At 43.7% G+C, this 15091-nt stretch overlaps 1 protein-coding gene across 1 annotated transcript in view; it reads left to right on the top strand.

The window, feature by feature from the left end:
• The window catches only part of LOC131592684 (ubiquitin-conjugating enzyme E2 R2), a 54038-nt gene that overhangs the window by 31881 nt on the left and 7066 nt on the right, over positions 1-15091 (top strand). The window contains exons 2-3 of the mRNA XM_058864365.1: positions 7751-7837; positions 11164-11261. Coding sequence (XP_058720348.1) covers positions 7751-7837; positions 11164-11261 — 185 coding nt within the window. The remainder of the gene's footprint in view (positions 1-7750; positions 7838-11163; positions 11262-15091) is intronic.

Raw genomic sequence — 15091 nt, 5'->3', positions numbered from 1 at the left:
TTAAAGATCATCCAGTCCCAACCCCCCTGCTGTGGGCAGGGACACCTCCCACCAGACCAGGTTGCTCAAAACCTTATCCAGCCTGGCCTTGAGCACTTGCAGGGATGGGGCATCTGCAGCTTCTCTGGGCAGCCTGTCCCGGTGTCTCACCACTGTCACAGTAAGGAATCTGCTCCTAATAGCCAACCTAAATTTTCCCTCTTTCAGTTTGTGCCCATTACTCATTGTCCCATCTGCAGTTCCAGATGATGCGTCCTTCTCCACCTTCAGCATAGGCCTCTTCAAATACTGGAGGGTTCCTATGGGATTTCCACACAACCTTCTCTTTGCCAGGCTGAACAGCCCCAACTTTCTCAGTCTGTCTTCATAGGGGAGGTGCCCCAGTTCTCTCAGCAACTTTGTGCCCTCCTCTGGATTTGCTTCAACACTTCCCATGTCCTTCTCTGTGCTGGGGGCACTAGAACTGTATGCAGTAATCCAAGAGGGATGTCACAAGAGTAGAGGGGAGAATGACCACCTTTGACCTGTGGGCCTCACTTCTCTGGATTTGTCCCAGGACACATTTGGATTTCTGGGCTGCAAGTGCTCACTGCCAGTTCACACAGAGTTACTCATCAACCATCACCCCCAGGCCTTCTCTGCCAGGCTGCTTTCAATCACCCACTTCTTTGTGGGTGTGCCACAATCCAGTGTAGGACCTCACACTTTGCTTTGTTGAACTTCATGAAGTTTGCACAGTCCCACCTCTCCAGCCTGTACAGGTCTTGCTGGATGGCATCCCTTCCCTCCAGAGTGTGACTGCACTTCAGAGCTCAGTGTCATCAGTAAACTTGCTGAGAGTGCCCTTAACCCCACTGTCAATTAATCCCACTGATAATTACCAGGGTAAGAATGAATTATATCATGCTGTCTCTCAGTCAGCCATTCCATAGATGTGCCTGTGTAAATCTGCTTCAAGAAAATATTGATTACTTACCCAGTGAAGTTAAATTCCAAACTGAGATTGAACAAAATACTGAAGATGTCGTAGGCTAATTCAGTTCTTACTAAGAGACAGTCTTCTGGACCCTGAAGCCTAGCAAGTAGAGAGAGGTGCCCAAAATGACAACCTTCTATGTATGTAATTGGAGGACTTCCACACATGATGCCAGATATGCCAATAATGTACCATGATACTTTGAATAAGCAGTCTCAAAAATTCCCATCACTGCTCCAGAAAAACTATTGTTTTTACAAATGGAAAGAGATGGGTAATTGCATTATCTGAGGTGGACAGAAACTGAGTTATGCTCGTGTGAGAGCTTTACCAGTTCAAGTACCAGCATGCTCACTTATATGTTCAATAGGGTATTTCAAGTCCCAGCTTCCACTCTGAAGCAAAGACATAAGAGGAGATGTGTGATTTGGTTTAAACTTTAGATGTAGTATCCCCAAGTATCTCTGGCTTCTTCAGTAAATATCAGGCTGCACAGGGAAACTTAAGTTTCACACATTTGGAGTTATTCTTCCTATTTTGTCTAAATGGGGAAGTCGGTGTGTTTGTACAGATATAAATAAGAACTGAGTCATCTGTTTCTGCCTGGAAAATAGTCACACAGAGTAGCCTCTCTACATAGCACACACACAGTTACCCCGATTTCAAGCCTGTGTACAGTCTGTGGGCACCCTGAAAGCATCAGATCCAAGAGCGCAAATCTCTACACAAAACCTCCAGCCATGGCAGAAATCTCCTAACATCTGGCCTGTCACAGTCTCTAATGTATTCCATCTTAATCTTTTTGTCTCCTAAAATCAGGCCTGATCCTGGAGTGAAGGTGTTTAAATTGAGGGTGGAATCTCCTAATATTTCAGCATGGGAATTCCTGGGAAAATATGTAAACCTTAATATGACATCAGCTTTCTCTTATGGGAAACTGAAATTGCTTTATTGTTTAGCCTCTGTGTCAAAGCTCAGTGAAGCTGTTGAACCAACAGCTTGCCTTGTGGAAGAGGATCAAGTAATTCTGTTTGGTGATGTGTCTTACATAGCTGCTAGTAATGGCCTTTTCAGTGATGAGATAGGAGAGAAGAGCAAAAGCTGGCTGAAAACTGGCAGGTTAAAGAATAAATATTTTGTTGTTTCAGTTTCACTGTTTCCAACTCAGTATCTCTTGCTGGATGTTGTATCTCCTGCACTTATTGAAATGATAGCACTTTCTATAGCATCAGGAAAAGTCAAACTGACAATCAAAGCAGTGGAAGTGGACCTGGCAGTTGTTAGCTTAGCTGTGAGTGTAGGTGGGTGCTCTTGTAATCCTCCCTTTACCTGCTTTGGTCTGGGTTGCATGACTTGCCAACAATCTCAACTTCATGAACATTGCAGATACTATATTAAAGATAAATATTTAATAACATCTTACTGTTAGAAGTTCTGGTAAAAGGAAATCTAGTTTGTACCAGAGGAAGCCTTCCACTGAAAACAACAGATTTAGTAGTGTCCCAGATAACTGAATTAGGAAATGTGCACAAGATATGATTTAGTGTGAAACAAGAATGGGCTGGTGCCTGTCAAACCAGTCTCTTGATTGTGTAAACTAGCCTTACTTCTTGACTCACCATTGCTGTGCTGAATTTTGGCTCTGTTTTCTTTTTCGTTTAGATGCTTCATGTCTCTCTCATGAGATCTAGTTCATTCTTCACATTGAGATCTTTGTGATTTAAATTCCTTATGAAACAGTGCAGGTAATGAGAGATATAGGGTTTTCTGCTGTTACTGTTCTTATGGCCACTATAGCACCAAGCACAAGACTTCCGTGACCTGGTCACTTATCTTGGATCAGAGATGTGCTCCTGTTCTCTGAAAGCATAACATATGTCGATAAACACTGATACAGTGCTGCTGGGAAATGAAGCAATAACTGGGTTTAAAGTACCAGGCTAGCACCCAGCTCTGCCACGAGAAATTACGTAGGTCATAAATCATAAATGGAGCTGAAATAGCAGTGTTTGCCCTACATTCATTTTTACCTCACCAGGTAGTTGACAGTGCAGTGGGACTGGCTATAATGTTGTTTAACATGTTGTGAGCTGGATGATACTGAGGTGCTTTAAATCTCACTGCTGTGAGAAACTGGCTGCTGTTACTGGCTGCTGACCTCTACTGAACATGCTTTCCAGCACATAGAGTTTAATCCTGCATGCACTAATCCAGGCTTAATGTGGAAGAGGAGATTCTGTTAAATGAATGGTATAAATGCGTGATGCACCGGAAGCAAGAAAAGGGCATTTTGTGGGATTAGATACAAATGCTTCAGCTGATAGGGGCCTGTAGTTCCTGTTCCCACCTTTCTTGCATGTTCAGTGTTTGGAGCAGTCAGCAGGAGCACAGTGGGGAAGCCTGGTTGTGCCCCTTAAGAAGGAAGGTGAGGAGTCCTTGTGCTGTCTGTGAGTCTACCAGGGCAGGTGGGTGATCTCTAAGAAACCTCGGTGGTACCAGCACAAAGTCAAATAGGAGCTTATCTGGATTTGCTGTAGCAGGTAATTACAAATAACAGCAAAATAGTTTAAAAACTCAAACCTCTTCCTTTGTATCTGATCTTAAACAGAATTTGTTAAAGGTCCTTACCATCACTAATGTGGAGTTTTAGAGGGGCTGGCATTAAGCTTGTAATATTTTAAAATAAAAATAATCTCTAAATGGCACTTCCAGGAACACCAAGCAGCTGCAATTTCTGCTGGCCACTATAAAAGCTGCTGGTGTTCCAAATTATTCTCAGATCTGATCAGTTGTGATCCTGGTGGCTTTCCAAGAAATGTGTGCACTCCCCCCGTGGCCTATCTGCGCTGGGCAGGTAGGAGGGATTGAACATTCCTTCCCTTTCTGCCTAATAATCAGGGATCTCAGTTTTGTCGGCTTGAGATGGGTGTATAAAATTAGTGTCAGTCTCCTGAAGTGTCATTTACAGCTAGGCTGGAGCAAGGACTGAGAGTAGGAGGGAGTCCCGCCTGTGTTAGTCCCACTGGCCACACTTGTTGATCCAGACCGGGATGCTCTTGGCCACCTGGGCACATGCTTGCTCATGTTCAACCACTGTCAACCAGGTCCCCTAGGTCCTTTCCTGACAGGCAGCTTTCCAGCCTCTCTGCCCCAAGCCTGGAGTGCTTGGAGTAGTTGTGACCCAAGTATAAATGTTGAGTCAAGTGTGTGGCAAGATCTCAAGAAACAAAGTTGCTGTAATAGTTATTCATAGTGACTGAATCAGTGAATAATTCAGTGGTTGGCAGAAACAATAGGATATTATTTTCAGTCACATAAGATCTAGTGAGACCATGTATTTTTCTGGCATATATAACAGAACTTGTGCCTTTGTCTTATCCAATTTAAAGAAAATTAACAAAGCTGAAGTGTAATCTCTGTTGAAGATGCAGGGGAGCAGTAAAATAGGAAACTGAGTGACTATGCTGGTAGCAATATTCTTAAAATATCTGCTATGGTGTAATTTGGAAGTTGAAGTTCTTGTGGCAGTAAATGTCTGAAAAGGGCTGTATCTTCTCCCAAGGTGGACTATGTAGAAGAGTTTATTCTTCTAGGGACTATAACCATGACCAGTTACAAACTGGGGAAGGGAGAAAAGGGTTGATTAGTGATTGGTCTTTACCTTCCTGGGTTTTGAGTATGTTCAGTTATGTCAAGGAGCCATGACATGAAGCTGGCTAAAATCAGCAACAAAATAGGATTGGTTTTGTTCTGTCTAAGCTCAGTTTGAGGAGTCAGGCACATGGTGAATGCAGTAACTGGAACTTGCAGGGGGGAACTGAGCTGCATCTTTAGTCCTCGTAAATTAGTTTGTGTGGCTGTAACTGAGCTAACAACAAGCTCCCTGAAAACTCTGCCACTCTCTAGTACCTAGCAGCCTGGCTAAGTTTGACAGATTTTTTTGGCTTATATCAGTGAAACTGTAGGGGGAAACTATTCTGTGAACCCTATTTAAAATTAGGTTTATTGCTTAATTTGGTCATTTTTGGGTTTTTTTTTAAACATGTTTAGAAGCAGGCTTCCAGAGGGGAAAAAAACTGGCTGTTGCTGCATCTTTGCAAGCAGTCTTGCAGCTTGTCTTGGAAGTTCTTGGCTTGCTTAACCCACACAGAAACTCAAATAGCATTCAATGAGAGCAGAGTAGGCTTACGTAACTTTCTTCTTGGTTTCTCTAGCAGAAGAGATGAGGTAATTCTCTCAAACCTGTTTGTAATGGCCTGGAAAAGTGTTTGGTTTCACTTTCAAATTCTGGATGATCTCACCATGGGGACCTGACAGTGGTGCTCTTTTTGTTTGGGAAAAATCCCTGCCTGTAACTTGAGGTTTTCTGTTTTAGAGGCTTTTCACTCTGAAATCAGGTTTGTAGAGAAGCCTCACTTGCTTTATGTTCCAGTACAGAATCTCAATGTGCTAAAGAGCTACAGACTAGTTAGAAATTGCTGATCACCCTGTAATGTGACTGCTTTCTCTAAATATATGGTGGATTACAGGGAAGCTAGGTTCTTAGCTGTCTGTATGGGGGAAGGAAAGATGTCTCTATTTCTCCAGTTGCCTTTTCTGTTCCTAGAGCTCAAGAGAATCCTTCATGTGACACAACACTGCATTCCATAGTGATAGTTATTGTAGGCAGCTAGTCCTTTTCTAATAAAGAACACCGTTTGTCAAGCAGGATTTAGAAATTTGGAACAGTCTTTCAGGATGTATAGCTTCTGCAGGAGTCTGCATCACATATAGACACATAGTGGTGCCTCAGGCTCAGCTTTTGGAGTGGCCTTGTTGAGACAAACCCCTCAGGATTAGACAATTTGAATGAAAATGGTTTTACTGGGAGGAATGAAACCTGCACTCCTTGAGCATCTATATGAGTTATAAGCATGGCAGTGCTGGTAGTCTGCTGGTATAACGCTTTTTGTTTTGGTCACCTGGAAGCAGTGGCTGTGTAGAAGACAGATTTTGCTAAGGCATCTTGTAGGTAGCTCAGCACTGAGTTTTGTTGTCTCTTGCATTTTTAATCTCAGTCTTTTTGCTATTTTAGGTCTTACATTTCACAAAACTGTGTGTAAGCAGAGGAATGGGCTTTCTTGGGAAAACCCCAGTGTCTGGAGGAGTCTTTAGCTATATGACGCAAGCACTTGAGTTGGAGTGATTATGTCCTTCCCTGGGTAGATCTCTGCTCCCATCACAGTGCAGGGTGGCATGCTGTGACCCAGGTGTGTCCTTGCTGCAGCAGTGTGTGCTGACAAGAGCCAATCACTCACTGCTCTTGGAGCAATGCTATTCATACAACTGGCCTTAAACTATGGGATTGTTTAAGTGGATCATAAATCTCTTGGCTGTCAGTGTTCTGTGACAAATGACTGTAGGGTGAGGACTCAGTGCTGCTGTAACATGCCCACATACATTCATGAGTTGGTATCTTGAGACCATAAGGACATGTGAGCTGGTGAATTTCTATCATAAAGGTGAATAGAAAACCTTCTCTTCTTGACTACGTGGCACTCTGATCCCATAAAATTTGGGTTGTAAGGCAAAGGTGTGTGCTGATACTGTAGGCAGGTACTTAACAGTTCTGTAATCGATTTGTTTGGTTGTCTGCTTCTGTGTACTATGGAACAGAACTTCCCAAAGTTTCTCTTCTTGAACAAGTGGTACAGTTAGGTACTTAAGTGGAAGAGAGTGACCTGGAATTCTGCTCTTACCATGTTGTCCTAGGATGACTAGATTTCCTCCTAAATTTGTCTCAAACCAGAATAAATACAAATCTCGCTTTTGGGATCTCTTTTTGCATTCTCAGTTGCAAATGAGCCTGGCTGTGTTTGAGGGACCAGGAGATGCTTCTCTGGGCATCCCTTGCTGGGCTTGCAATAGGACTTTTCGGTGAGTTGAGCAGTTCCAAGGAAAGGGTTTGTACTCCACAGCACAGCAAGCAGTGTGCAAGTCCACCTTCCAGAGAGAAGTATTTTGGACACTTGATCAGTCCATATTCAGACTGCTATTGTACAGCAGAACAGCACAGAGAAGTTAAATTCCAGTGCTAGGATCTCTAAAGCCTTCCCACAACCGACTCGACTCGAAGTTGTGCCCCACAGATGGTTGTTGACCACTGCAAGATGTTTGCTGTCACTGCCCATCAGTATTTGTCAAGGTGCACTGATATATTAAACAGACATGGATGATTTTGAGACTTCAACAAAAGCCTGTGGTGGCAAAATATAGTATTAGAAACACAGGTGGATGGAGCAGCTTAACTTTCAAAGAAAGGCAAAATAACTAGAGCAAGTTACGTAACTTTTTTTTTCATTGTGGGAAGAGTAATTTTAAATATTTGTACAGGCAAATATAAAACAGGTCTATTCAGCTTAGTAAACATTTTTTTAGTCTGCTTTTGAGCTCAAAAAGGGAGCAGTGCTGTCTCAAGTTAAAACTTTTCCAGTATATTTTGCCTTGTTTTAACAGCAGCTGTTGAATAGTGCTTCTTGAATTAGGACATGGTAAATGAGTTTTGGCTTGTTTTCTGAGCATTACCAGCCTAGGTGTTTCGATTTCTCTTGTTCAGTTAGTGTTTTGCTCGTTTGAAGTTGCATAGAGTTATACTGTGGGGCCACTTGGGCACTGGTTTATAAAATGAGCAATTTTGTAGCCTTAATGAATTTTTCCCCAGTCTTTTCACTGTAGTTGTTGCTTGTTGGTCTTTTTTGTTCTGTTTCATAGCTAATACATTCTGCTTTTTTTCAGGCTCACATTAAATTTCCTATTGACTATCCATATTCACCACCTACCTTCAGATTCCTGACCAAAATGTGGCACCCCAACATTTACGAGGTAAGGTGCTTTTTAAATAACTTTTTCTATGGTGTATGAGAGAACTTTCTGCTTCCTTAAACTCAGTGTGTGTATGGGTTATTTTAAGCGGGTAGTCAAGGCTGTGGACTGTCAGCAGTTGGATCACAGTAAAACTACACAGCAGGTACAGAAGATGAATAATTCTAAATAGAAGCAATTGGTTCAATATCACCCAGTTCCATAGGGCTGTATTTGAAGGCTGAAGGCCTATTTGGTTCAAAACTTGACTTTTACTGGAGGTCAGCCAAATCCTAGCTGAACTTTCAGGTATTCTAGAAGAATGTCAACCTGCTAAGGAGCACTGGTTCTATAGTTTTGGGAGCTAAAGGACTTGAAAATGTTCCTGTTGGTGCAGGTCTCTCACTTTATCAGAGGTTTTCTTATGAGAGGTTCTGCAGGCTTCCTTTGAACCCACCTGGAAACAGGAATGTCATTCTCTCAATCCTGTGAACAAATGCTTCAGTTGATGGTTTGGGCTTGGAAAGCCCTTTTTGATAAGTTATTGCTGCTGAATGCCCAGCTTGGAATGGGTGTGCTTCAAATATTGTGGTGAGAACTGCACTGATGGCTTAGTAATAAATGGCTAGAAACTGTGCCAAACTTCAGTGCAGAACAGAATAGTTCTTAATAGTTCTTAATTATTAATAGTTCTTAATAGTTCTTAATTATTGACTGACCCAGAGGATTGCCCTAAGTCCATATCCTCAAACCAGTTATCTGACAGTTTTCTGATGTGGATTTTGTATCTGGCAGAAGATCTTTCCTGTAGCCAAGGATGGTGTTTCTCCTTAAGGCTCTATTTCAGTTACCTGGAATTTTGATCTATAAATAAAGACAACTTTGAAATCCTCAGATAATTGCAGACCTGTACTGTGGGTATTGATTCTGAATCTGGAAATCCTCATGCAGGAGGTGAGTGGCAAGTGGTTACCAAAATGAAATATACAAAAACAAGCCTTGGAAATGACCTCTCCCAGTCCTGGTGAGAAAAATGAAAAATTGACTAGAAACAACTGAAGGCAGCAGGAGGAACTAACCCAAAACTTGACAGGTGTATTTTGGGTTTGCTCTTGATGTACACAAACTCTCAACCTTGTGTTTTGTGTTCATAGCAGTATTTCTTGTAGCTGAGGGAATCTGAAGCAGCTTGCAGGCTGTTTTGGAAACAACATTTAAGCAATGAAGATGAGGCACTGGAATAACTCCAGATGAAACTGAGACTGTCTCAGCAGAGCATTTTTGATTTGAGGTTTTTTCAATAGGATGGGGGACAAAAAAAAACTCTTCGTGCAAGGAAGATGAAAGAAAGTAGCAGTTTACAGAATCTGCTGCGGGGACCAGCAGATGGAGAGGCTGGGGCTGACATTCCAAATCTGAGCAATGAGACTTGAGCAATGTGTGTTTTCCCATCTCTGTTTATTTGGGTCATCTAATTGAACTTTGATAAAACTGCATGCACTTGTTCTTTATTTTTATGATGTAACAGTTCTCAGTCCTGATAGAAGTGTAGGATATTTCTCAGTGGCAGGTGAATACCCCATTCTCCTTGCCAGTCTTTCAAAAATTTATGTAGGGAAAGGCTTGGCCCCTGGCTGTCCTGATCCCTAAAATCCTTGTGCTGACCTCATCAGGCCCCATTATACCTTTGCCCTTCCAGACTCTTCCTGACTGCTTCAGGAACTTTCTCCAAGTGCTGAGTTACCTCCTCTGGGCCACTAGCATTGCATTCTCCCAGGAAAAGGTTAAAGGAAAAACCAATGGAAATTATTTGTAAAAGCAGAGTAGACTGAGCATAATCTAATATTAGTAAAGTTAACTTCACCTTGGAATGATACTAAAAAAATTCCAAGATTTCACAAGCCTGTTGGCATCCTAAAAGGGAAACTGCCTTCTTAAAGCAAACTATTCCAGCAACATAAGTATGTGCTTTGGAATTCAGCAGCTCCAGGTGCTGCCTTGCTGTGTTCTTGACTAAAACCTGCTTCAAAGTGACAAGGGGCCTGGTAGATTAGCATACCTGGCGTGAATAGTGCACCACTGAAATCTGGATACAGATCACAACCCCCCGAGGTGAGCTGCTGCTATCTGTAGCTGTGATCAGTGGCTTGGGCTCAAAGGCACAGATGCTGTTGCTGTGAGCAGCCCTGCTCTGTGCTCAAGCAGTGTTGGAAGGACGTGGGACCAGGTGTGCGGGAAGCTGGTAGCCTGGAGTCCTGAACAGAACTGATCCTTCATCAGCCTTTGCTCTGGATAAGGGTTGCAAGGGACACCATGAGTGCTGTCCTTCAGCTGGGGCTGTGCCTACTGAAGGTGTGGCGATGCCTCTAGGAATTTGTGATTCACCCCACAGCTGGCTGCAAGGGAGAGCAAAGCCCATGGGGCCTGGAGAGGCCAGTATCTGCTGGCTGGCCTGAGGCCTCATCTGCTTCTTTACTTTGTCCTGCAGTAAGGCATTGGTACCATGTGAGTCCCTGGAGTCTGCCTCAGCAGAGAATATCAGCTGGAGTGGATACTGCTCCCACACTTGTACATAGCAGTTGTGTCAGAGTGTTGTTGCTGATGGAGAATTGGGATGACACCTTTCTTAAATAGGCACTATGGAGCTTTAAATCTATATTCAGGCCATAACACTGGTGAGTAGAACACATATTGAGGATTATGTGGCTGTATGGCTTCCATATGCTGCCAGGATATTCTTCCTGTTGCATGCTGGAAGGGATTTCCAGTGAAACTTTTGGAGAGCATCTCCTGCTTTTTTGTCTGGTATTTTGAACAGCTGTGTCCTAGGGGAGCTGTGTAAGCCTGCCCCTCACCATCTGTTCAACATCCTTGTGTCCTGTGAGCTGTAATGTTTTCATACCTGAGCTAGTAGATGGTGATTAAACCCTTCAATTCAAAAATTTCCTGTGGCTATCAATTTTCCTCAAGCTACCAATGGAAACACAAATTTTCTTTAACCCTGCTTTGTGTTTCCTGTGATTAAAGCTTGTGTCACTGTGACAGTAGTACTTGCTATCTGGAGACCAATTTAGTTTTATGTTACATTATTACTATTTTTACTAACTTCAGTACATTCTTTAAACCTCTTGAATTTATATTGGGCTTTTTGCCAGGCTAACCCTTGGATATAAAGCAGGTCCAAGAAGATTTCAGAACCATTTCCAGCCCTTGTTGGTGTTTATTGGCACTTGAGTGTTCATATCAACAAGATTAAACTGATCAGAAGACAGCCAGAATGGTGGATATGAGTCATCAGGCCTCAGCCTCCAGCCAAGCTATTCTCAGTGCTTTTTTCTGTCTTGCAGAATGGAGATGTATGTATTTCAATTCTTCACCCACCTGTAGATGACCCACAAAGTGGAGAGCTGCCATCAGAAAGGTGGAACCCTACCCAAAATGTCAGGTAACTGTGAATATGTTGTGCAGTGGTGACACCTAAGGCCTGTCATCTCTACAAGAGCTAGGGCCTATGTTGGGAGAGGTTTGGGGGGGAGTTTGTTTGTGTGGGATTTAGGACTTGAATCAAGTGGGAGCCAGACTTGTCAGTTTGTCTGAGCATACTGGGCTGACAGTGCAGACCTTTCTGTCCTGTTCACAGGGTTTCATATCTGAAGGCAAATTATCTCAATTATTCAAGCCTTTCTCAGTCACTGTTCTCTTCTTCAAAGTACCACTAGTGGAAAAGTATTTGTAATGGGTTCCCGGTGCCCACCAAAGTGCTCTATTACTCCCTTCCCAGCAGGACAGGGAAGAGAAAAATAACACAGAAAACAACTTGTAGGTTGAGATAAGGCATTTTACTAAAGCAATAGCAAAAGCTTGTGTGCACATAAGCAAAGGGGGAAAGAAATGCATCTCTGCTTACCAGTAGTGAGCAATGTTCAGCCAGTTCCCAGGAAGAAGGTCTTCAGCACATGTAGCAGTTCCTCCAGAAGGCAAACATTGTTATATAACAAATGTCTCCCATTCTTCCTCTCTGTCCTAGTTTAGGGCAAATTAGGGAGGAAAACTCTAAATGGGGATTTCCCCAGGGAAATGCCCCCTCCCCACCAACTGGTCCGGGAAAGGGAAAAAAAATTTCTTGGAGAGAAGTGGAAAAAGCTGTTTATTTAACAGAAATTGAATAATATTAAATAATAAAACCTCTTGCTGTTGGATGGGATGGCAAGTCTAGGAAGAAAGTCCTTTTCATGTGGTGTAGCTCGGCTTGCTCAGTTTCTTATCAGTCCCTCTGGCGTTGGAAAGTGCCGAGGCCCAGGCTCCGGTGGGCCACAGGCGTGAGCTCCCGGGGTTTGGCTGGGTGTTCAATCCAGAGCAGGCTTGCACAGATCCAAGAAAAAAAAAGAAAAAAAACAAAGGTCCAGGGAACTCCTCTGCCTCAGCTAGCTAAAACTAACTAAAAACCAGAGAGAAGCTCTGTCCCGCCGTCTGTCCGTGCTGCAGACACCACAGTCCAGGAGCGGGATGTGTGGGAGTGATGTTTTTCTTTAACACAAACTGCAGCTTCTTCTTCCCCCTCTCTTGCTCTCAAAGCCAGTCTTAAAGGTGCAGAACTTAATATATAACATAAACCAGACAATTGGGGATACCAGTATCATAAAGTCATCGCAGGACACTCTCTAACTCTAGCTTTCATATCTGAGCTGATGTTATATGGTGTGGAATATCCCTTTGGTTAATTTGGACCAGTTGGCCTGGTTGTGTCCTATCCTAGGATCTTGCCACCTCTCAGCCCCTTTATGGGGGCATGGGGAATGTTAGAGACCGTGCTGATGCTGTGCCAGCACTTCTTAGCAGTAGCTGAAACAGTTGTGTGTTATCAACACTTTTCTAACTATGAATGGAAAGCGCTGAGGGCTGCTAAGGGAAACTCAAACAAACTCAACAAACTGCTCAACCAGACTCAATACAATATCCACTCTTTACTCCATTTGTGTCATGTTTATATCCCACATGGCTCAATGATGAGCCCATCTGTGTGTTGCACCCCTTCCTAGATGTCCTGAAGTGGCCTGTGGCTAGAAACAGCTCATCCTTTTGCTCCCACCCTTAGTCTACCTGAGCTATTCCAATCTTCGCAGCCTTACCTATCGGCTCATTGTCCTGATGATCTGCAGCAGATTAGGACCAGAAGATATCACTCACCAAACACCATCACAGACAAAACAGGCTAGAATTAGAGATATTAATTAAATTTATTACCAACAAAATCAGAGCAGGATAATCAGAAGTAAAATAAGACCTTAAAAACAACTTCCCCCTACATCTCCCTCCTTCCCAGCTCTACCTCCTGTCCCAGCAGGTGTATGGGAATGGGGGTTACAGTCGGTTCATCACACATTGTTTCTTCTGCTGCAAAGGATGAGGAGTGTTCCCCTGCTGCACCATGGGGTCCCTCCCATGACAGGCCACTTCTGCATGAACTCTGCCAGCATGAATCCACCCCATGGGCAGTAGTCTTCCCCAAACTGCTGCAGTGTGGGTCACACTTGCACAGGATGCAGTCCTTTCAGGACAGGCTGCTCCAGTGAGATCTACTCTCTCCATGGGTCTCCCACAGAATCACAGCCTCCTCTCAGGCATCCTCCTGCTCCAGCCTGGGCTCCCCCAGGAGCTACAGGTGCATAGAGATCCTGTGTCCTCCCTGTGCTGCAGGGGCACAGCTGCCTCACCATTTGTTGACAGGCTGCAGGGGAATCTGCTCCAATACCTGGAGCAGCTCCTGCCCCTCCTTCTGTACTGACCTGAGTGTCTGCAGGGTTGTTCCTCTCACATCTTCTCACTCCACTCTTCTCTGGACGCAATTAAAACTTTTTTCTTATTAAATACATTGTCACAGAGACATTACCACCATTTCCAATTGGCCCAGCCTTGACCAGTGGCACATTTTGGAGCTGCCAGGCTCTGCTGGACATAGAGGAAGCTTCTGGCAGCTTCCCACAGAAGCCACCCTTGTAGCCCCCCCAGCTACCAAAGCTTGGCCTTGCAAACCCAATACAGTATGTTTTTGAGTATTCTGACCAGTAGAAGCAACTTTGCAGAGTTCTGCCTTTTGTTTGTATTTCATTGTTGGTCCATCTTCTGCCCTGCTGAGTCATGTTGGGAGCAGCTGGTGCTTTTCTTCCTGCCAAAAATACGAAGGATCACTAAGTACCAGAAGCATTCAAGGCCTAACCTGTTAATGTTTTTGAAACAGCAGCTGAATTTCATTCTCATTACTCCAAGAATCAACTAGGTGACAAACTTTAACTCACAGTTAGGAAACAGCTTTAGGCATTAATTATGTATATCACACATACATTTTGATTATTTCATTATATTCAACCCCAGAGACTGACATTGAACTTCTCATGGTGCTCGTTCTCTAATTTCTGCTCTCCCTCACTACAGTCACAGTTTTCAGTGCTAATGCTTTTGAAACATCTTGAGCTTAAGGATGACAGGTCAAAACATTCCTGAGCAAGTGAATGTATCAGCGAATGAAAGTAAAACTGGTCCTTCATTCTAGCTTGCTACCACCATCACCAGCTGGGCAGAGTGCCAGCAGAAGTGCAACCTGTTGGGGTCCCATCTGGCTTGGGAAAGCTCCAGAATGTCAGACAGGAGGCAGAGGGGCTGAAGATGTGGGAGGGAGCTGCTCCTCAGCTGGTGAATTCTGTAAATCCTGCCAAGTGTTGACTGTTTGCCCAGAGATGAGCAGGGTTGAAGTGTCTGAAAGGGAAAATTCATTCTTCAGCTGTGAGAGTTCACCTGTGCTTCCACCTCTAAAGGTGTCAAGCAGGCTCATTTATTTTTTTAAACACAATTAGTATGGACTTTCCCATCACTGGGAGCTAGGTGATACAGGCATAAGTAAATACTGCAAAACCCAGCAAGATATGAGGGAATGCAGCTCTGATCTGTTTGCCAAAGAACACTGCCTTCTGTGGCCCATGGAGCTGAGTGAGTGGTGGCAAGGCTTGGGGTTGAGGCTCTCTGATAATTTTAGTTGTCTTTCTCCACATCTCCCCAGTCTTCCCTGCCCTTGAACTGCACAGGCCAGGACTCTCACAGTATTCAAGGTATTGGTACCACCTGTATCTCCTGCAGACAGTGATGCACTGTCTGCCTATTGCTTTGCTTCTTGGGGATTCCCATTTTTCTTCGTTTTTTTTGCTGCCTAAGATTTGGGAAGCTTCCACAAACAGCTTGATCCAATAATGTGACTGTCAGTGCAGCCTAGGCTAAAACTTT

The sequence above is a fragment of the Poecile atricapillus genome, chromosome Z (genome assembly GCF_030490865.1).
Source record: "Poecile atricapillus isolate bPoeAtr1 chromosome Z, bPoeAtr1.hap1, whole genome shotgun sequence".
NCBI lineage: Eukaryota > Metazoa > Chordata > Aves > Passeriformes > Paridae > Poecile > Poecile atricapillus.
The sequence above is the reverse complement of the archived record's forward strand: the minus strand, read 5'-3'. Positions and strand labels throughout refer to the sequence as shown.